This window comes from Perissodus microlepis, chromosome 12 (assembly GCF_051167445.1).
Source record: "Perissodus microlepis isolate ML-2025 ecotype Zambia chromosome 12, ASM5116744v1, whole genome shotgun sequence".
NCBI classification, from domain to species: domain Eukaryota; kingdom Metazoa; phylum Chordata; class Actinopteri; order Cichliformes; family Cichlidae; genus Perissodus; species Perissodus microlepis.
This window is the reverse complement of record NC_140472.1, coordinates 17,206,948-17,227,264: the sequence shown is the minus strand read 5'-3', so window position 1 is coordinate 17,227,264 and position 20,317 is coordinate 17,206,948. Positions and strand designations below refer to the sequence as shown.

Sequence of the window (20,317 nt, the reverse complement as noted above, 5' to 3'; positions counted from 1 at the left end):
CAACACTTATCACCTCTCCAACAGCCTGAACTGTAACCAAACAATGAGTGCTTCAAAGTAGTGAGGAAAAAAAACGGGTTCTTGCTGTCAGCCATGAAACTGTACCCCTTCAAATTGTGTAAATGTGACTCGCCGCTTCCTTACATATACAGTACGTTTGTTTCCTTAGACAAACATGTACTACTACTGAACTCCAACTCCTTTGTTAATCTTTTAACCAGCATTACATAATAGAAATTTGAGTTAGACTATTGGTATAAATTCCTCATGTTACTCGAGCCATAATATAGCCACAGCTGTGCCACTGACTAGTCAAAGTGAAATGTGTCATGTTAAATAAACCTGTTACTATCACCGGGGATCTCTAGGGTGTGAGCTAGTAAAGTAAATACGGATCAGCCCTGCAGCACTAAAGTAAGGAGTACACTACCATACACTTCCTTGCTCTTGGCTCTATGAAGATCAGAACTTTGTGAAATTGGATAACACTGGCTTTCTTTACAGGTGTGCGATCTTTTTCCTCTGGAACTGAGGTAGACTGTTTTCAGGATATAACCTATACTGTTTAATACACAAAGTGTGGCTTTGTTGTAAGAGCCTCCAAATGGAAAAAAAAGCTTTGGCTCTGAAGAGGATGATTGAGAAACATTCTCCTAAAAAGGAGAATCTGGACCCTCGAAAGTGGATAAGACCGGAGACTGTGAGGGGATTCAGTGACTTTGCTCTGAACAAGCATTCAAACAAAGAGACGGACAACAGTTTTGATGACGTAGAGATGTGTGAGTATGCAAGAACAGCCAATGATAAAGAGAAAAAAAAACGTAAAAAGAATAAACAAGCTTTTTGTGCTTTATATGACAGAAAAGACATAGAAAGTGTAGTAAATGTAGCAGATTCAAGAACCGAGCACTTGAGTTTCTAATGTTTGTCACTGAAGTGAGGTGTGACAGTTTCCTTCCAAGGAAAAACACTGTATTTGCTATGTGGGTGTGTAGGTAGTAATGTTGAAAATCTCACCATCTTAGTTCACTTTACTCTATGTTGTGATATAATCCTGCTATCTAATATGTATTAACACAATTAATTACATTATGTATGAAAAAAGCCACGTATTAAGGCTTGTCTACTGTGTTATGTAGTGCTTGAGGCTGAGAAGGAGTTTATCGAAGCAGCTAAGAGGAACGATGTGGAGACCATGACGGATCTTGGAAAAGTGTTAAATGCCAACGTAAAGAATGTGGTGCGTCTGAAAAGATAAAGTATCTGCATTAGCCAAACAGACCCAATCACTGAATAAACTTATATTAAAATTATAACATGTTGATTATTTTGTCTTCCTCAGCAAAATAGGACTGCCCTTCACTTTGCAGTAGCTTGCACAAACAAAGAAGCTGTTAAGCTGCTGTTAAAGCGAAGGGTCAAAGTGGACCAAAAGGACAAGGTGGGAGGATTTTAAGATGTTAGATGCGAGGATTTGAGCCAAGGACAATATGTTATGTAATGTCTCCAAGTCGGCTACTACCATTTTGTGTTCTGTGTCTGACAGTACGGCGTAGCACCCATTCATTTGGCTGCCTGGTTTGGCAGTTTGGACATCCTGAAATTATTAGTGCAGGCTGGAGCAGAACAGAAGGCTGAGAACGAGGTGAAGTAGAAGGAAGAATTCTCCTCTATTGCTTCTCACTAACCAACAGAGATGAAATACCCTTAAACTGAGAAATTAATCCCATTGGGGGTTTTTTGTTTTCCTTTTAGATTTTGCACAAACACCCTCTCAAAACAACACACTGCTATTCAGATATTTTATTATCTATACTATTTAACCTTTTAATTTTCAGTAACACTTCATAATATAGCCTGCAACTTCTGCTGTAATGCCCCTTAAAGTACTATATACTTTTTCTGAGTTTACTGTGCAACTATACTGTGAATATTTGAAAGCAGTTGGTCAATTCAGAGCGTTTTAAAAAGACAGAGGACAAAATGTATCCTCTAAGCAATTTTAAATAGTAACGTCCAAAGTTACAATCCAGTTCTGTATTGGCTAAAATGTTTATTTTGCATTTGTTTCAGGAAAATCAGTACAGGTATTACAATAAAAACAACAAAAGAATTTTGAAAGCAGTTGACTCAGTAGTTAGCGCCCGCCCCCTTCTACAGGGAGTGCAGAATTATTAGGCAAGTTGTATTTTTGAGGAATAATTTTATTATTGAACAACAACCATGTTCTCAATGAACCCAAAAAACTCATTAATATCAAAGCTGAATGTTTTTGGAAGTAGTTTTTAGTTTGTTTTTAGTTTTAGCTATTTTAAGGGGATATCTGTGTGTGCAGGTGACTATTACTGTGCATAATTATTAGGCAACTTAACAAAAAACAAATATATACCCATTTCAATTATTTATTTTTACCAGTGAAACCAATATAACATCTCCACATTCACAAATATACATTTCTGACATTCAAAAACAAAACAAAAACAAATCAGCGACCAATATAGCCACCTTTCTTTGCAAGGACACTCAGAAGCCTGCCATCCATGGATTCTGTCAGTGTTTTGATCTGTTCACCATCAACATTGCGTGCAGCAGCAACCACAGCCTCCCAGACACTGTTCAGAGAGGTGTACTGTTTTCCCTCCTTGTAAATCTCACATTTGATGATGGACCACAGGTTCTCAATGGGGTTCAGATCAGGTGAACAAGGTGGCCATGTCATTAGTTTTTCTTCTTTTATACCCTTTCTTGCCAGCCACGCTGTGGAGTACTTGGACGCGTGTGATGGAGCATTGTCCTGCATGAAAATCATGTTTTTCTTGAAGGATGCAGACTTCTTCCTGTACCACTGCTTGAAGAAGGTGTCTTCCAGAAACTGGCAGTAGGACTGGGAGTTGAGCTTGACTCCATCCTCAACCCGAAAAGGCCCCACAAGCTCATCTTTGACGATACCAGCCCAAACCAGTACTCCACCTCCACCTTGCTGGCGTCTGAGTCGGACTGGAGCTCTCTGCCCTTTACCAATCCAGCCACGGGCCCATCCATCTGGCCCATCAAGACTCACTCTCATTTCATCAGTCCATAAAACCTTAGAAAAATCAGTCTTGAGATATTTCTTGGCCCAGTCTTGACGTTTCAGCTTGTGTGTCTTGTTCAGTGGTGGTCGTCTTTCAGCCTTTCCTACCTTGGCCATGTCTCTGAGTATTGCACACATTGTGCTTTTGGGCACTCCAGTGATGTTGCAGCTCTGAAATATGGCCAAACTGGTGGCAAGTGGCATCTTGGCAGCTGCACGCTTGACTTTTCTCAGTTCATGGGCAGTTATTTTGCGCCTTGGTTTTTCCACACGCTTCTTGCGACCCTGTTGACTATTTTGAATGAAACGCTTGATTGTTCGATGATCACGCTTCAGAAGCTTTGCAATTTTGAGACTGCTGCATCCCTCTGCAAGATATCTCACTATTTTTGACTTTTCTGAGCCTGTCAAGTCCTTCTTTTGACCCATTTTGCCAAAGGAAAGGAAGTTGCCTAATAATTATGCACACCTGGTATAGGGTGTTGATGTCATTAGACCACACCCCTTCTCATTACAGAGATGCACATCACCTAATATGCTTAATTGGTAGTAGGCTTTCGAGCCTATACAGCTTGGAGTAAGACACCATGCATGAAGAGGATGATGTGGACAAAATACTCATTTGCCTAATAATTCTGCACTCCCTGTAGTTTTGTAATATGTTTATAATAACCTTGGTTGGAATTGGTTTTCCCTTCGTCGGGAGCACACGCTTGGCTGTTCAAATCACAGACAAACAGTATCCCATCGTGATTTTTAGTTCACAAACACTTGTTGTAATGACCAACTACTCCTGACATTTTTGAGATGTTAGCTCTTTATACAGTAAAGTTACAGCGGGATACAAATAATATCAGGCTGATCCTGCCACGATTTGTTCCCCGGTTCAAATCACGGACAAACACTATCCCACAGCTGTTTATGTTTTTAAACCCATTTTGCACAGAGAGGCATTTTTTTGAAAAATGTATTGATAGCAATGTTGAATGTTATTACACAGGAAAAAAACAACTACATGTAAAATAATCACACCGTGAGGCCTCTGCCTTTCTAAATGGAGGGACAGTAACTGCGTGTGTGTATGTAAGCGTGTAAAACCTGCAGATAGAGACAAAATACTGTTAATCTGACTATCTGCCATTCTGCAATTCCTCTCATGTAAACAATAACGTGGCGCACAGCTGATGTGAAAAAAGGCACATACCTTTGACGTTGCGTGACGAACTCTGTATTCCTCGTCCACACATAAACGCAAAAAAAATGAGTTTTAAAAAAAATCTCCGTTTTCGGTGATTCGAAACGCCGTCTACGTGTGGACGACACAGCTGCGTTTTCAAAAATACCCGTGTAGGTTCGGACGTAGCGTAAAAGAGTTAGTAGTTTATTTTATTACTACCTGCAGATTACTTGTATTTGCTTAATTGTTTACTAAATGTTTGAGGTCTGAAATAAACCGTAATTGAGCAAAATATGGGTGTGTGTGGTTGGAGGATGTGTTAGTGCGTGCGTGTGCGCGCGCGAGAGAGGGGGGGGCGCGAACATTTTTCTGTAAAACATATGTAATTATATGAGTTGAAAAATTCACATCAAATTATAAATAACTAAAATGTAATGTTTAGTGGCACATATTTCTGACAATGCTATAACCATAAAGTATTTCGACATTCGAATTTAAGTATAATTAGTTTAATTTTAAATATACCCTCTTGTTCTCCTGCACCTGTTTGTAAGTTTTCAGGTGCGCTAAATTTCAAGGAAATTAAACCACAAGCTACATGTTGTATTTTGTACATTTTTGCTTTCGTTATACTGTATCACTGTGGCTTTCCATTTTCAAATACGGTTCAAGATGAATTTGGTTTGCATTGTAAATTCTCAAACAGCGCCCTGTCTGATTTAACAGAAAAAGTTGTTTCTTTGTCTGTTTCAGGAAGGACTCAATATTTTGCACTGTGCTGCCATCAACAACCATACTGAAATCGTAGACTACATTGTAAATGACCTGCAGATGAAAGAACTTGACAAGGATGACCTGGTATGCAACTTGCACAAAACAATTGTGTGGCAAATTTCATTTTGCATGCACTACATGTGATTACCTGAGCCTCTTTTCTTGTGTTTCAGTCAGGACACCGAGCATTTGCACTGGCAGCAGAACACGGGTGTGTTAAGATGTTACAGGTGCTCATGGAGCCATACAACCTGGCCACCATGAAGCCCAACAAGGTGTGCACGAGGACTTATTTGTGCGATTTTGCTGCATCTATTTCCGAGTATATGGCTGTTTATGCTCACATGTGCCTTGAGTGCACATTTCAGTGTCACACCTGCAAGAAAGCTCAAAGTCAAACACTCTTTGATGCAAGCTGTTTCCCTCCCTCCCTTCTGCCAGAGAGGGGACACGCCCCTGCACTTAGCTGCCAGGAACGGCCACTTGGATGTCGTCCAACTGCTGCTGCAGAGCTTTGATACTCGGGATGAAGTCAATATGGTAGACAATCAGTGCAAACATCCTCTCTATCACGGTTTGGTTTGTGACAGTGTGAGCTCAGCGGCTAATCCACTGCTGGATGCTGGCTCCACTTGGGATCAATTGAGATGAATCAAACATCTACCGGTTAGTATAATGACACATTTAGCTTTCTGGATCGAACTTTGGCAGGTAACAGGTAAACTGAACATGATAAATGTGTTCCTTTGTATTAGTACTGATGTGGCTTAATGATGCATTAAAGTAAGAGATAATTACAAAACCTTACCCCCCAAAAGATCTGCAGTAACTAATTTATTTGCTGGCATTTAATTGAATGATCCAAGCTAACGTTCCCTCAGTGTAAAGAAATTCTACTTTGTCATAACTAATAATAATAATAATAATAATAAATAATAACTTAAAATGTTAATTATGTTAGAAGAATTTTCCATTTCCATCATTGCTGACGGATGTTCTGTGCTGCAGGATGGTGAGACCGCTCTGTACCAGGCTGCAGACCACGGTCAGGAAGAATGTGCTCAGGTCCTGCTGGAGGCCGGTTGTGACCCTAACATACTCACAGTGGTACGTTCAGGCAGTATACCGGCCAAGTTTTACTGAACCAGTGCAGGCTAAGAGAAAAATACACACATCAAATACTTACAGTAATCAATGTTCATAACATGCAAGTTCAGAAAATCATGTGTTTTCTTTGGTAACTTTTGTTTGTGTACCGGTGTATTTTTTTTAACCATTTGGTGGCGTTTTTTGGTACTGTGTAGATTCAAATAACTAAATACCTTTTCTACTGTTCTGCTTTTAACCGTACTACTAATATAATATGCATTATGGTGTTTATCCTGAAAAATATGTCATAAACAAAATCAGTTTTTAAAGATTCTTCTAGACATAGTACAACTGGACTCACTTTGTACTCTTTGTAGGCCAAATGCAGCGCTCTCCATACAGTTGCAGAAAAAGGAGACGCGGCTCTTGTTCAAGTTCTCTTACAGTACAATGCCCAGGCGGACTTTCAAAATCAGGTAAGTAAACAACCAGATAGGAGGCAGTGGCAGAGTAATCCATCTTTTATGAAGCATAATATTATTGCTCTCAGGATCTAGAGACACCTCTCCACCTGGCAGTGAAGAACAGTCACATCCCTGTTATCTACTACCTATTGGAGGCTGGCTGCAATATCAATGCCACAGATAAGGTACAAGCTCCTGCCTAAGACAGTAAAATAAAGCATCCATGAACATAATGTAGACAAACTAATTCCTGCTTATCGTTATGTCGTGTCATGCTTTGGATTGTTAGAGGTCCCAGACAGCTATGCACATTGCTGCTGAGACTGCCAAAGCTGAGGTTGTGGAAATGCTTCTTAAAGCTGGGCCTGATCTAACAGTCAAGGACCGGGTAAGATGCATTTGTCATATTAATGAAATTAAACTGTATACTAATGCTATCCAAACAGCAAAAAATGATAATTAATGTAAGCCTTTGTCGCAGCATGATACATTGAAAATACAAGAAAAATCAAACTAAATGCAATCTCTTGCAGTTCTAATTGAATTTGTTTTTCACTGTACATGCTGGATTCGGAGTAGCAGGGTAAGACTGCTCTGGGTGTTGCAGCCAGAGCAGATGAGGTAAACATTGTGGACATGATCATCAAAGCAGAACGATACTATGACCAGAAAAAGGTGAGGGGATAATCAAATGATACTTGTAACTATCACGAGCATAATCCATTCGCGATGCTTTGAAATCAATAATTACTTTCACCATGAATGATTCAGTGTCACATCCTCGATTAGCTGAGTCCCCTCTAATTCTATTAAAGCATTCACTGTAAAAGTGATTCGGAGCCCAGAAACATTCGACATACGATTTATCATCAGTTTAATTAAGAATATGCCTTATTCTCCTCCATTATTGATTTTCAAAATGTTTCACTCTGACATTTATATTGCTAATCATACGTGTTAGTGTCTTGCCAAAATTTTCTTCCTGTGCTCCTCTGCTGTCTGGAGAGTGTGGCCTTTATCAGCCTGCTGACATGATTTAATTGCCCTTTCAGGCTAACCCTGAGCTTAATGAGATTGTTCGCACCGAGCATGCACTGACGTTCAAATTTGACCGCCGCAGTGAGAACAAGGAGCTGTATTCGATGGCCTGGCGCCTGGCGTACAAGCTGCTGAAACCAGGAGACTGGAAAAGACTGGCAACACACTGGGACTTTACTCAGGACCAAGTGTCTGCCATTGAGGAGCAGTGGACAGGTGCCATAACTCACACACTGACAGGGCAGGTTTCTGCTGTGCATTTGGCAACCCTTTGAAAATCTAACTTAACCTTCTTGAGTCAAACACATTAATTTATATCCCAGTATGACATTAAATGACATTGAAATTTTTACAGCTTATTTTTTTTCAGCTTATAAAAGTTGTAATTTGGTATCTTTAGGGTATTTTTTGCAGGTTGACCTTTTTTCTGAACTTAAAGGGTTGTGCGTTTACCTGCAGGTCAGCAAAGCTATCAAGAGCATGGGAACAGAATGCTGCTGATCTGGCTTCATGGGGAGGAACTGGCTCTGAAGGCCCCTGCTAAAGACCTCTACCAGGGCCTCATCTGCACTGGGAACACGAAAGCTGCAGGTACACTGTTAACAAGTATGCAGATAAACAGAAATTTATGTCTTCTGCACCGCCTGTTCCAAAGTTTTACTTCATCAAATGTTCGTCTTTCAGATAAGATTCGACTGGAGGCAGAGCAAGTCAGCAGTAAAAGATGTACCATTTCATGAAGAGGAACACTGCAGTATTTACACTGTTCGCATCACTGTCAACGAAGCATCTCTACAGGACTACTGCAGTGAAATCATTTATTTTAAAAATAACGTTGTGCGTCACACCATTAGCATATAGCTTTGGTTTCGTCAAGTAAACAACATGTGCTGTTGGATGGTCGCCTTGCAGTACACTTCAGTACACCGTTATCTGTGCATAATTTAAAGCAAAGTAATAAATGTTCATTTTGGAATTCTCTGAACTTTTGTTCCATCTGTAATAATTACAAATGAAACACATTCACATTTAAAACTCTAGGGTAATAAAAAAATATATACATATATATATATATAAAATGGCCTTCATATCAAGACAGAAAATTCCATCAATTTGGATTTTTGCATAGCTGGTGTTAAGGAAGATCTTTGACATATGTGCGTGTCATCAGTCAACTACTTTGATGGAGTGTGTGTGACAGGTGCTGCTGTGCGTTCTGGAGGAGGCTCTGCCTGCAGTGGACATGTGGCCCTTTTGGGAGGAGCTTGGAAATTTAGCAGCTGTGGCTTGCCCAATGGTGAGCTAAAAGAAAGCAAAAAAAACAAACAAACAAAAGTTTAAATTGATTTTCTAATTCACATAAACAAAGGTGCATTTGAACAACGTGAAAAATAAAGGGTGCCTGTATAAAGTTAAGTGATTTTGCTTATAGAAAAACAAAAATCAAACAACACAACAATATTAAAGTCTGTTGTTTTAATTCCTATGTTGTAGGCATCTTCTCATGCACCCCTGGACTGCTTCCAGCACACCTGATTTTATTTTTTTTAGATCAGTCCGATTATCACTATTTGCACTGGGAACTGAGATTTCACCACTGACCAAAAAACCCCCCAAAACATCAACTTTTGTTTCAAGGTGACAGAATTTTTATTGGTGATGAGAGTTTGGGCTTGGACTAAAACCCAAAGACCAAACTGCAGTTTCCAGTATAAAACTTTGGTGCTCTGGTGAGTCCTCGAGAGTCAGATTATCAATGCAGACATCAACTATAAGGTCCTGGAGAAACCAGCTGATGTGAAAAATAATGCAAATTGAAGTGTAGGGTTTAAGTGCAAAGTCACTTGAAAACCCTAGAGGGAGCAGTCTAAAAGCAACAGCTGTGTTAGATGTGGTCCGTGATACGCAACAACATGACCTTGAAGCTAAAACTGTGCAAAGATTCATAAGTATATGACTGCAAGACTCGTAAAGGAACAGTATCGATGCATCACATCACATACCTGCGTAACAGGATGATGCCGTTCGACTACCACAGAGCTCATGGGTGGAGCCACTCCCATCACCTGCAGGCTGCTACGTCCCACCTTACTGATCTCATGGCGCGCAGTGACACGAGCCGTTACAGTCTTTGAGGATTTTTGTTGACTTGCTGTGACGACACGAGTACCTACCTAAAACAAGCAATATTTTTAGTGTTATATACAAATGTGATTTTTGATGAAGAGCTTTAGATGGCACAGTACAGACAACAAAGCAGGACATAGATTCAGCTGCTGTTGGTAGTTTGTCTCTATATGTCTGACACTAACCTTTTTGTGGGAACTTGCAATTCCCCCAAGAGGAAGTGAGCTGTGCACCACTGTAGTGGGAGGGAGTGTTTCTTCTTGGGACATGGGGGCACCAGAGCCCATCTACAAATAAAGGCAACAAGTGAACACAGGATCAGGATTTGGGATTTAGAGGAAGTTAGTCATAGTGCATCTAATTTAAACAAAAAGTATAACAAAGGAAATTCAAGACTGCTCTACAAATTCTTCATTTTTAGGGCAATCACATGATTTATATGTGAAGCCAGAATTGTCTGCGACATAAAGTAATAAATAATCAAAAGAACAAAATGATCCACATGAAAGGACATGCTTAACATTCAATAAATTAATTTCAAGAACCACGAGTGATTTGGAAAGACACTGTACTATGGTGTGTTTTCATTATAAATTAACAGTGACTTGCCACATCATCTGCTTCACTGTGCGACGGGCCTGGGTGGTCAAAATGGACTGGACTGAACTGTGTGGAAGAGGTGGCATATGGCTGGAGCTGAGCCATGGCAGAGGAGCCACGCTCATCCTCACGAGGCAGAGGAACTACGACACAAAAAAGAAACCTTCATTGAGTCATTAGGACTCAGTAATAACTCATTTTTATTGTAGTTACACAAAAATCCCCCTTTAAACTGGAAATCCTGAGTTTGTATTTGAATGGGAATATTTCAATGATCTCTTGCTTGTCAGATGACACATAAAGTACCCATTTTAAACCACAGGTGTAGCAGGAGCTGGGGATTCATAACTTCTGCAAAAGTCCTATAAAGCATAAAATATATAAATATGTGCAGTTTAAAAAAAATCCAAAGGAAAAAAAAGTGCTCATTTTTAAAGCAACAGGAAAGGGTAATCAATTAACCGCCCTGGCTGACAGCATCGTATTAACATACATTTCAGTTTGGAAGACTCATTAAACCTGAAAGCAGATGGATGAGCAGATGCCCATGCTAGGCTTCATTTCTACATGCTAAAGATAGTAAGATCCAAGTCCAGCAGCCATGGTATCAACAAAAAAAACCCCCAAAAAACCCAGATTCAGACAACAAATCTGACGACAGGTGGTGTAAATATAATGATGAGATATTTTTCCCAACTCATGCCAGTGGGACGTCTTGGTGATAATCATATGATGCTAGCATTTTAAACACCGCTGGTCCGAGTTTAAGGTTTTCTACTGAAGTGTCAGGTAATAGTCCAAAGCTCTTAATCCAATCTTCCCAGCATTTACATACAACTAACTAACATTCATTACATGATTCATAACATGGTTCAAAAGGGTTTTAAATTTTATCAACCAATTTTTCATTGCCACATTAAGCTTGCCAACCTGTGCAAAGTACCTTTTGCGCAGTGCTGAGCATATTCACAGATTTAACTTCATTAAATGAGGCTTTCAAGTAAAGTGCAAAGACCCATTCCCTCCTCTCAATCATAAATCTCAACAAACGTCAATAGCACATGGCTGCACTCTATTGGAAAAATGCTGTTTCCATCTTGTCTTTTTGTTTCAATCTCCAAAACTGTGCTAAATCAATACACCGCAGAGGCAAGGCCCACGATGCAACCACGGTACATTGTATAGAGCATCAGTCTATATATCATCCTAGCAGTACATGCTTTAGTGTGCTACATTTCTACGAAGATAAATGTTTTTCTCCACAGGCCACAAATTTACTACAAACCATGCTGATCATGAGCTGGAGGTTGTTCTGCTCGTCCTTCTGTAGAGTGAAACATGCTGAGCGCCTCCATGTTGAGAGCACATACACCCCTCATGAAGGCTTTCTTCATGGATTCTTCATATCGCTCTCGCTCTAATTGTAGTCTCTGAATCTCCGCCTGTGCCCGCTCTATAGCCTCACAGTGCTGTGCACACAGGTAGCAAAGGATAGAAAGAATTGTCGAATTATCTTTTTATATAATTATTTTTTAAAAAGAAGAAAAACACAAGATGTGCATTAAAAAAAACAACAACATTTGATTATTATGTTACAGCCTAATAAAAACACGAAAACATGAAGCCCTACGTAGGATGTATTTTTGGTTGCCTTTTCTCCATCGGCACGGGCTCTACAGTGATTTGGAGAGCACACAGAAGTAATTCACAGTAATTAAGGTGCTAGAGTGGGTTCAGTGTTGGGGGTAACGGAATACATGTACCGCCGTTATGTATTTAAAATACAAAACATGAGTAACTGTATTCCATTACAGTTACCGTTTAAAAAGGTGATATTGAAATAAATGGATTACACGGCGGTCTTTTCTTGTTTCATATGTTAGGCTATGCTCTCTATTTTTGGTAATTCCACGCTGGTGGAAACCCAAACAAAACACGCATTAAGAGGCTCTAATGCCTGTGTCTCAATCTCGCAGCCCATGTCACCTCTACTTGCAGCCCGCATAATGAGGTGAAGAAATATTTTTAAAAATTATTCACAAAAATGATTTAATATGAAGGCAATAGGCAGAGTGTTACAGTCATAGCCCTAAAGAATGTAGCCTCATGGGCAGTGTAGTCCGTGCTGCAGGGAGAATGGACTGCCATACCCGTTATGTGTCTGTGAGCGCAAGGAGGGAGAAAAAGAGTTGAAAAGTACGAGTTGCAACCGACCCGAAACGGGAGATGGAAGCATGAAAATATAATAATAACCACTGCAGCCAAGAAGAGTGCCTGACGAGCCCAGTTGTAAGTAAGCTATTAAGACTCCACTGTACACTGTGTTCGTGTTTTCCTCCGAAACAATAAGTTCCGTTGCAGCAGCCTTTCAACGCCTCTCTCTGTCTCTCGCTAGAAACGTTGACCCAGACAACAAAGTAAAGCTAGTTTTCGGCTACGAGTCCGACACAGAACCCGACATATTAGCCAGAGGTCCCTTTACTACGGTTCGGAGCCGCAAACCTGTTTTATATACACACGAAATAGTTTTCTATACGAGATCGCTGCAAAAAGTGCAGCCTTACCTAATGTCCACCCTACTGTTACTCATTTTATATTAAGATTTAAAAATCTAGTTGGTATTGGTATTTCAGTAACAGTAATAAATCACACAGTAATAGTACATTCATGTAGTTGTAAAAAGCATGATAATATCATTAAGTTATCCAAAGTATTCAGAATACGTTACTGTCATTGAGTAACATAACAGGATACATTACAAAATACACTTTTGGGGCATGTATTCTGTAATCTGTAGTGGAATACATTTTAAAAGTAACCTTCCCAACACTGAGTGGGTTATATAATGATCTGAAAGTTGATGGTTCAATCCCCTACTCTGCAGAACCTGATGCATCCGTGTAAGTGTTTGAATGTCAGGACGAAAGTGTTTAGGCATAGAAAAAACTGCTTGTATGAATGTGTCTGTAAGAGTGAATGTGGCTTGTAGTAAGATAGCACTCAGTGCTCAAACAGAGCTGAAAATCAGTCCATTTACCATGATATACTAACAAAAGTGGGATGCTCATTTACTTAAATGCAGAGAGTTTCAGTTTGAAGTGAGCATTACAGCCTCATCTTAGACACACTGTCCCACATGTACTGACCTCTGCTAGCTTAGCCTCATACTCCACAGACATCTGGGAGCAGACCTCTTCAGCCCTTGAACGGCAAGCTCTCTCCATCTTGACTTTCCAGTGTTTCTGGATCAGAGACTGCCAGGCAAACCACACCTTCTTCTTCAGCTGCAAATTGTAGTGCTGCTGTGCCACCTGAGAAGAACGAGCCTGGCGGGGAACCACAGGGCTGTGATTTGTAATATTTACAAGGCAATAATTACGTCTATAAGTCACTCCTGTGCAGCTGCATTCGTTCTCGTGATGAATTTTATGTCGTGGTTTATACAAAAATATGAATTGGTCATTTTTAAGGAATGGCATTACCCGATGAGTTAAGTAAATCACCAACACTTGTATGAAAGTTCACATTGAAAAAACAGCAACAGTGGGGAAAAAAAAAAGCACAAAATTTAGTAAACCAGCAGTTTGGACGTAGCAAAAACCTCTGTTACTCTGACAATTTAAAGGTAGAGAAGGGTTTTGCTATTTGATGAGCATTTCTAATGTCACAAGCAACTTCTAAAATATCATATCAAAAGGTTTTGAAATCTTCTTAAACTTCATACCTCTTCTTTGGCCTCGATATGCTGGAGTCTCCAGTGGGTGAAGGCCCTCATCTTCTCAAGCTTTTCTTTCTGTCTGTCCAGTACTTGGCTCAGGTTCCCGATCACCTGAAAGAGTCCACAAAACAAGCCCGTTGGTCTAAAAAAGGAAGGAAGTAGAGTGCTTCTTGAATTTTTAATTTTTTTTTTTTAATTTTTGTTTGTTTTTACACAGGCATGCAAGACATAATGTGCAAATTAATTAATAAAGACGTATATAGGGGCCTAACAAAACACTGATATGAGGACCTTAAATGTAAAAGTCTTTTTTAGTCTTTCACTGCACTAAATATAATATTTTTGCACTCTACAGGGAGTGCAGAATTATTAGGCAAATGAGTATTTTGTCCACATCATCCTCTTCATGCATGGTGTCTTACTCCAAGCTGTATAGGCTCGAAAGCCTACTACCAATTAAGCATATTAGGTGATGTGCATCTCTGTAATGAGAAGGGGTGTGGTCTAATGACATCAACACCCTATATCAGGTGTGCATAATTATTAGGCAACGTCCTTTCCTTTGGCAAAATGGGTCAAAAGAAGGACTTGACAGGCTCAGAAAAGTCAAAAATAGTGAGATATCTTGCAGAGGGATGCAGCAGTCTCAAAATTGCAAAGCTTCTGAAGTGTGATCATCGAACAATCAAGCGTTTCATTCAAAATAGTCAACAGGGTCGCAAGAAGCGTGTGGAAAAACCAAGGCGCCAAATAACTGCCCATGAACTGAGAAAAGTCAAGCGTGCAGCTGCCAAGATGCCACTTGCCACCAGTTTGGCCATATTTCAGAGCTGCAACATCACTGGAGTGCCCAAAAGCACAAGGTGTGCAATACTCAGAGACATGGCCAAGGTAAGAAAGGCTGAAAGACGACAACCACTGAACAAGACACACAAGCTGAAATGTCAAGACTGGGCCAAGAAATATCTCAAGACTGATTTTTCTAAGGTTTTATGGACTGATAAAATGAGAGTGAGTCTTGATGGGCCAGATGGATGGGCCCGTGGCTGGATTGGTAAAGGGCAGAGAGCTCCAGTCCGACTCAGACGCCAGCAAGGTGGAGGTGGAGTACTGGTTTGGGCTGGTATCGTCAAAGATGAGCTTGTGGGGCCTTTTCGGGTTGAGGATGGAGTCAAGCTCAACTCCCAGTCCTACTGCCAGTTTCTGGAAGACACCTTCTTCAAGCAGTGGTACAGGAAGAAGTCTGCATCCTTCAAGAAAAACATGATTTTCATGCAGGACAATGCTCCATCACACGCGTCCAAGTACTCCACAGCGTGGCTGGCAAGAAAGGGTATAAAAGAAGAAAAACTAATGACATGGCCACCTTGTTCACCTGATCTGGACCCCATTGAGAACCTGTGGTCCATCATCAAATGTGAGATTTACAAGGAGGGAAAACAGTACACCTCTCTGAACAGTGTCTGGGAGGCTGTGGTTGCTGCTGCACGCAATGTTGATGGTGAACAGATCAAAACACTGCCTAATAATTATGCACAGTAATAGTCACCTGCACACACAGATATCCCCCTAAAATAGCTAAAACTAAAAACAAACTAAAAACTACTTCCAAAAACATTCAGCTTTGATATTAATGAGTTTTTTGGGTTCATTGAGAACATGGTTGTTGTTCAATAATAATAAAATTATTCCTCAAAAATACAACTTGCCTAATAATTCTGCACTCCCTGTAGTCTCCTTCTTTGTGGAGACTAGGGTGAGACATTAGTTGATGTCAGCTTGGAGTCCATGATTTTGTAATGGGTGTTTTTACAGTTTTCTCGTGTTTTATTGACGAAAAACAAACAAACAAAAAACAACAACAGGTGATTAAATAAATGACAAATTATTCTGCAAATTACCTGATAACAAACAGCTAAATGATTTACTAGATAAAGCAAATAAACAGACGTGTAGTCACCTCATCTTTCCTTTGGTTGGAGGTTTCATAGGTTTGTAATAGCTGTTTAAGGCTATCTAGCTTTGACTTCAGGCCAGCTGTCTGGGCTGCATGTCTCTCCCTCTCCTTCATCATCTCCAGCTTGTGTTGCTCAACGAAGGCCAACTTCCACTTCCGTAGCTCCGTCAGCACATTTGACTAATTAGGGAATAGAGGGTTGGGCTGTCACAATGTGTTCATTACTCTACTTTAGCAAACATGAGCATCTGTACAAATATCTGTAGCTGTTTTTAAATTACATAAACAGGTGTGCCAGACAGATGCAACTGCACAACACAGAAATCTTGAAGAATTCATCTCTAAGTTTTCTTTTGCTGGACTCAGTTCTTGAAACATCTGAAGTCCAGCAAACTTAAGCCAGATTTATGCTACTGCACAGAGTGTAACAGTTTTCCACCAGAGATGTATTATTTTACAGTTCTGATGTGTAGTTCCAGGTTTAGAAGAACTTTCAAACCCCTCCCTCAACACACGAGTGTACTATTTAACCCACATCTCCTTCTCATTCTGGCTGGTACTGCTTTTTTCCTAGATTAAGCTTTGCACAGCTTAGCAGGTGATTGGCTGTCATCTGCTCTCCATGAATGAGCTGTACAAAATCAGAGGAAAAGGGCAGGATGGACACCCACATGGAGACACCCATTTCCTTTAGAATAATGTCTCCAGGAAACACAGTTAAAAGGTCAACGGTTCCATGAAGAGCAGCGAGGTGTCATCCTTTTCAAAAAGTCATCCTGAGGCTCAGACACATTCCCTCTATATAATCTCTAATCTGACCACAGGCATAGTATAACTTTCTAATGACAATGGCAGAGAAAGAAGAGTGTGAAAAATATCATTATGATCAAAAATGCCAGAAACTATCTATGCATAAATGCTGTTTGCTGCTATGTAAAAGCCCACAGGAGAAATCGAGCGGCTGTGAAGGACAGTTGTACACTGTGTGGAAGCAGACTAACCTTCAGGTTGTTGCTCCACGTGTCCAGAATGTTCTCCATCTTGTTTATGTTCTCCTCTGAAATAAACATCTCTGTCACAACAAACTCAAAGGGTTCTGGGGTATCTGGCCTGGACCTCTCAGATGCCACCTGTAACCTCTCTGAGGGATTATCTGAGAGCAGTGACGCCCTGCTAGACAAATGACCTGCCATCTTCTCAGCTGGAGTGGGAAAAAAAAAGCACAACCGCAGACAGACAGGCAGACTATGGCTGAGAATATGAAACAGTATTATGACAGTTACACATAATAAGTATTTTGTTTCTCTGAAATTTTACAATTATTTTACCACGAGAGGCTTTTGAGTGTGTCGAGTGTGGCTCAACAATCAAGGGGGAGGCCTGTGACGATCTCAGGCTCCTGCTAGAGTGCCTCCCATCCTTAGCTTCAATGGCAGAATCTGAAAGAAGATACAGGAGTTACAGTGAGCAGGTAGAGGAATAGATAAATGTGGCTAAAGATAGATTAAAATGGTTGATTTAAAAAATGTAATCCAAAAAAGTCAGAAAACAAAAAACAGCTTAAGAGCAGAAAATGTGAAGGTGAGAGTGGTAAATAAGATGAGTGTGGCTCCTTGTCCAAGAAAGCATTTATGTCAATATCTTAATTAAATTCTGCAGGGAGGGAGAAGAGAAAGCCTGCACTCTAAAGAGCAGTACGGGCAGAGTGCCAGGAGATCATTACCAATTGGCCCGTTTGCTTTCTACATCCTCGTGCACTACTCCGTGACAGTTAAAGCACTAAACCTCAGATGAGAGTCACAACAGGGGAGGAAACTGATGGAGTGTTTAAGATGTGGGTATTGCAGGGGAAAGAGATAGGGGGTACAATGTGGCAGACTGATATCTAGCCTTTTACACTGGTTTAAAAGATGAAAATATAAAGCTGATAAATACACACACACATTTTCTCCATATTTTGATGCCAAATCCTTTCTGACAGACGATCATTTGATGCAGACAGTGTCTGGAAGGGCTCATATTCAGTTTCAGTCAGCCAGTCCCGGTGAACTGTGTGTCTGTTTTGTTTTGTTGCCTCTTTTTCTAAGCTCTCTAGACTAACATGACCTAGATGACTGTGAACCTACACAGACATGTGTATAAAAGTGTTCTTCATACAGGAGGAAGCCAACATACCTGGTACACGTTGAAACTTTGTGCCATCTTTATTTCCACCCGCTGCAGACAGATGCGAGGTGCTCTGCTGCTTCAACTGAACGCCAAGCGCGTCAAATTTAGGGGTGATAACAGCATAACGGAGGAGCTCCTCATACTCATCCTGTTAATTGATAAACAATAACAAAGAACAAGGTGGTCAAATATCAATTGAAGCATGTTACAGTTTGTATTTTTCTGTGTATTGTTTCAAGTCTGTTTATTTTGGTTACAACATTTTAGTGTGACTCTTCAATTTTGACACCTAGTGATGCTAAGACCATGTTATGTAAAGCTTTGCTCAACCTAACAGAGTCCATTTGGACTTGCAACACAGCAAAACTACTTTCACACTTAAAAAGGTTCTAGTTCAAGCAACCTGATATCACACACGATTTTGGTTGGCAGACTAATTCAAATGGTTGGACTCAGACAACAGCAAACTTAATCACCAATCATGTAAAATGTTGAATTTAATATCCAAACTTTTTCAGAGCAGCTTCTAGACAATCTGTCCTTTTACCATTTAATACAAAAACAAAATAGATGTGTATTTCCTTTTAATACATAATAGCTTTCCAGTGGTGGAAACATGGTTCCATAGAATTATGAGTGTAAATAAAAGCACATTTTCACCTGAAGCTCAGAGGACACGGAGCTGCCCCGGTCCGAGTCTTTGGGGAGAACAGGACTGGTTGGTTCTTCTTCGTCTGAGGACATCTAAACACAGAGATATACAGTGTCATAGTGCTAGTTTAATAACACAGCATGAGCTATCAATAACTGGCCATACGGACGGGACCTACTTTGGTATGTTACTATATAGCATTTATTTTAATTTCAGCTATGGCCACCACCGTTATCTTTGGCAGCTCTTGATAGTCGTTGGTACTCTTTTGTTTGTTTTGCAAACTGTACATGGACATAAAACATATTCGGATGCGTTTGATTTTTTAAAAGAAACTTTAATACTTATTTCAAGCTACAGCTGAAGCCTTCTGTTTAAGTTTCTTTAGCCCAAACGCTAGTTTCTACATTACAAACTAATGAAGGTACACACAGAGTAAACAGAAAACTTCCTCATGCACAAAGAAATCCACGAATATGCTTATCTGTACGCTTAAAAAACTTTACATTTTTCTATATTTTACTCATTTACAGGCGCATTAATTGATCGAGTTAAACAAACATCGTTAGCTAAATAAATCAGAGCTAAAGCTAAAACCGAAGTGGAGACAGAAATACAGCTGGTCATAAAAAAAAAACTAAACTACTTGAAGTGAGTATATCTACCTCTGTAAGTAGCGCCGCTTTTCGGAAACTTAACTATTTTTATATAACCATAAAAAGTACCACGCTTGCCCTATTCACAAGTCGTCAGTTGAAAGGTGCTTGCTTTGCCGTTTCAAACAGCCTGGCTCTTAAACAACAGACTCTCTGATTGGCTACTCTTTCTAACTGGCCCTACTATGTCGCCTCTGATTGGTTAAACTATTCCTATGGCAACGATAAGCGGAACGAAGCTACTTGTCTTGTGTTTTAAATATGAAAGGTGTGCAAAACCTTTTACTGTGATTTTGGAAAATATTTTTTATTTACTTCACACTTATTTTAGCCTCCAGTGTCACAGTGCCGTAAGTATCAGCGTTTTAAACTAAAGGAATCATGGTGATAGAGGCAAATAGGACCTCTTCTTTTATAACAGGTTGAAAATTAATACTTGAAAGACCTACTTTAATTGCCCCTAGAAAGTTTCGGGTTTGCTCACTTTGCTAAAGTTACAAAAATGATTGGCTCATTTAAAGAGCAACATGGTTTCCATATTGTGTTTCAAATGCAGTCTGATGTTAGCTGAGATTATCTGATTAAGTTCATTTTCATGAGGAAGTAAACTCACCTGTCTTAGGAAGGTGTAGGTCCTTGGGGAATACCACCACCCAGTGAACCTCCCTGTGGTCATTTCTCTATTGTTCATAAGCCCAAATGCAGATACAGACAAGGGTTCACAATCTGAATTGCAGCAGTGCCTTAACCACTTGAGGACTTATTAGTACTTAACAGTATTATGGCACATATGTGGGATAGGCCTTAACGGCTTGGCAATAGT

At 40.0% G+C, this 20,317-nt stretch overlaps 2 protein-coding genes across 3 annotated transcripts; one reads left to right on the top strand and one right to left on the bottom strand.

The window, feature by feature from the left end:
* The first annotated feature begins 70 nt into the window (after nt 1-70).
* Nucleotides 71-8,412, top strand: ankdd1b (ankyrin repeat and death domain containing 1B). The gene is made up of 15 exons (XM_084946283.1): nt 71-779; nt 1,140-1,240; nt 1,343-1,441; nt 1,547-1,645; nt 5,004-5,108; nt 5,198-5,299; nt 5,466-5,564; nt 6,033-6,131; nt 6,491-6,589; nt 6,664-6,762; nt 6,867-6,965; nt 7,157-7,252; nt 7,630-7,831; nt 8,075-8,206; nt 8,300-8,412. Exons 1-15 carry the CDS (start codon nt 605-607, stop codon nt 8,353-8,355), a joined length of 1,662 nt encoding a protein of 553 aa, XP_084802409.1. The 5' UTR covers nt 71-604; the 3' UTR covers nt 8,356-8,412.
* A 7-nt stretch (nt 8,413-8,419) lies between these two features.
* On the bottom strand, nt 8,420-19,619 carry poc5 (POC5 centriolar protein homolog (Chlamydomonas)). Of its 2 annotated transcripts, XM_084946281.1 has the most exons (13): nt 19,504-19,619; nt 18,847-18,930; nt 18,193-18,334; nt 17,346-17,456; nt 17,019-17,218; nt 16,021-16,197; nt 14,067-14,171; nt 13,489-13,668; nt 11,628-11,811; nt 10,352-10,485; nt 9,928-10,029; nt 9,619-9,789; nt 8,420-8,917 (listed from the first exon to the last, which is right to left on the bottom strand). In XM_084946281.1, exons 2-13 carry the CDS (start codon nt 18,928-18,930, stop codon nt 8,783-8,785), a joined length of 1,725 nt encoding a protein of 574 aa, XP_084802407.1. In that variant the 5' UTR covers nt 19,504-19,619; the 3' UTR covers nt 8,420-8,782. The 2 variants fall into 2 exon arrangements, with proteins under 2 accessions (XP_084802407.1, XP_084802408.1); XM_084946282.1 differs by lacking the exon at nt 8,420-8,917 and having other exon boundaries at nt 9,625-9,785.
* Between the last annotated feature and the right edge of the window lie 698 nt (nt 19,620-20,317).

Coding starts and splice junctions, on each gene's coding strand:
- poc5 (XM_084946281.1), bottom strand. CDS start 18,930: ATGTCCTCAGACGAAGAAGAACCAACCAGTCCTGTTCTCCCCAAAGAC. Junction 14,172..16,020: donor CCAACCAAAGGAAAGATGAG/GTGACTACACGT, acceptor GGACTCTTTCAG/GTGATCGGGAACCTGAGCCA. Junction 10,030..10,351: donor ACAGTGAAGCAGATGATGTG/GCAAGTCACTGT, acceptor CTTTATTTGTAG/ATGGGCTCTGGTGCCCCCAT.
- ankdd1b (XM_084946283.1), top strand. CDS start 605: ATGGAAAAAAAAGCTTTGGCTCTGAAGAGGATGATTGAGAAACATTCT. Junction 1,241..1,342: donor ATGCCAACGTAAAGAATGTG/GTGCGTCTGAAA, acceptor TGTCTTCCTCAG/CAAAATAGGACTGCCCTTCA. Junction 5,300..5,465: donor CCACCATGAAGCCCAACAAG/GTGTGCACGAGG, acceptor CCCTTCTGCCAG/AGAGGGGACACGCCCCTGCA.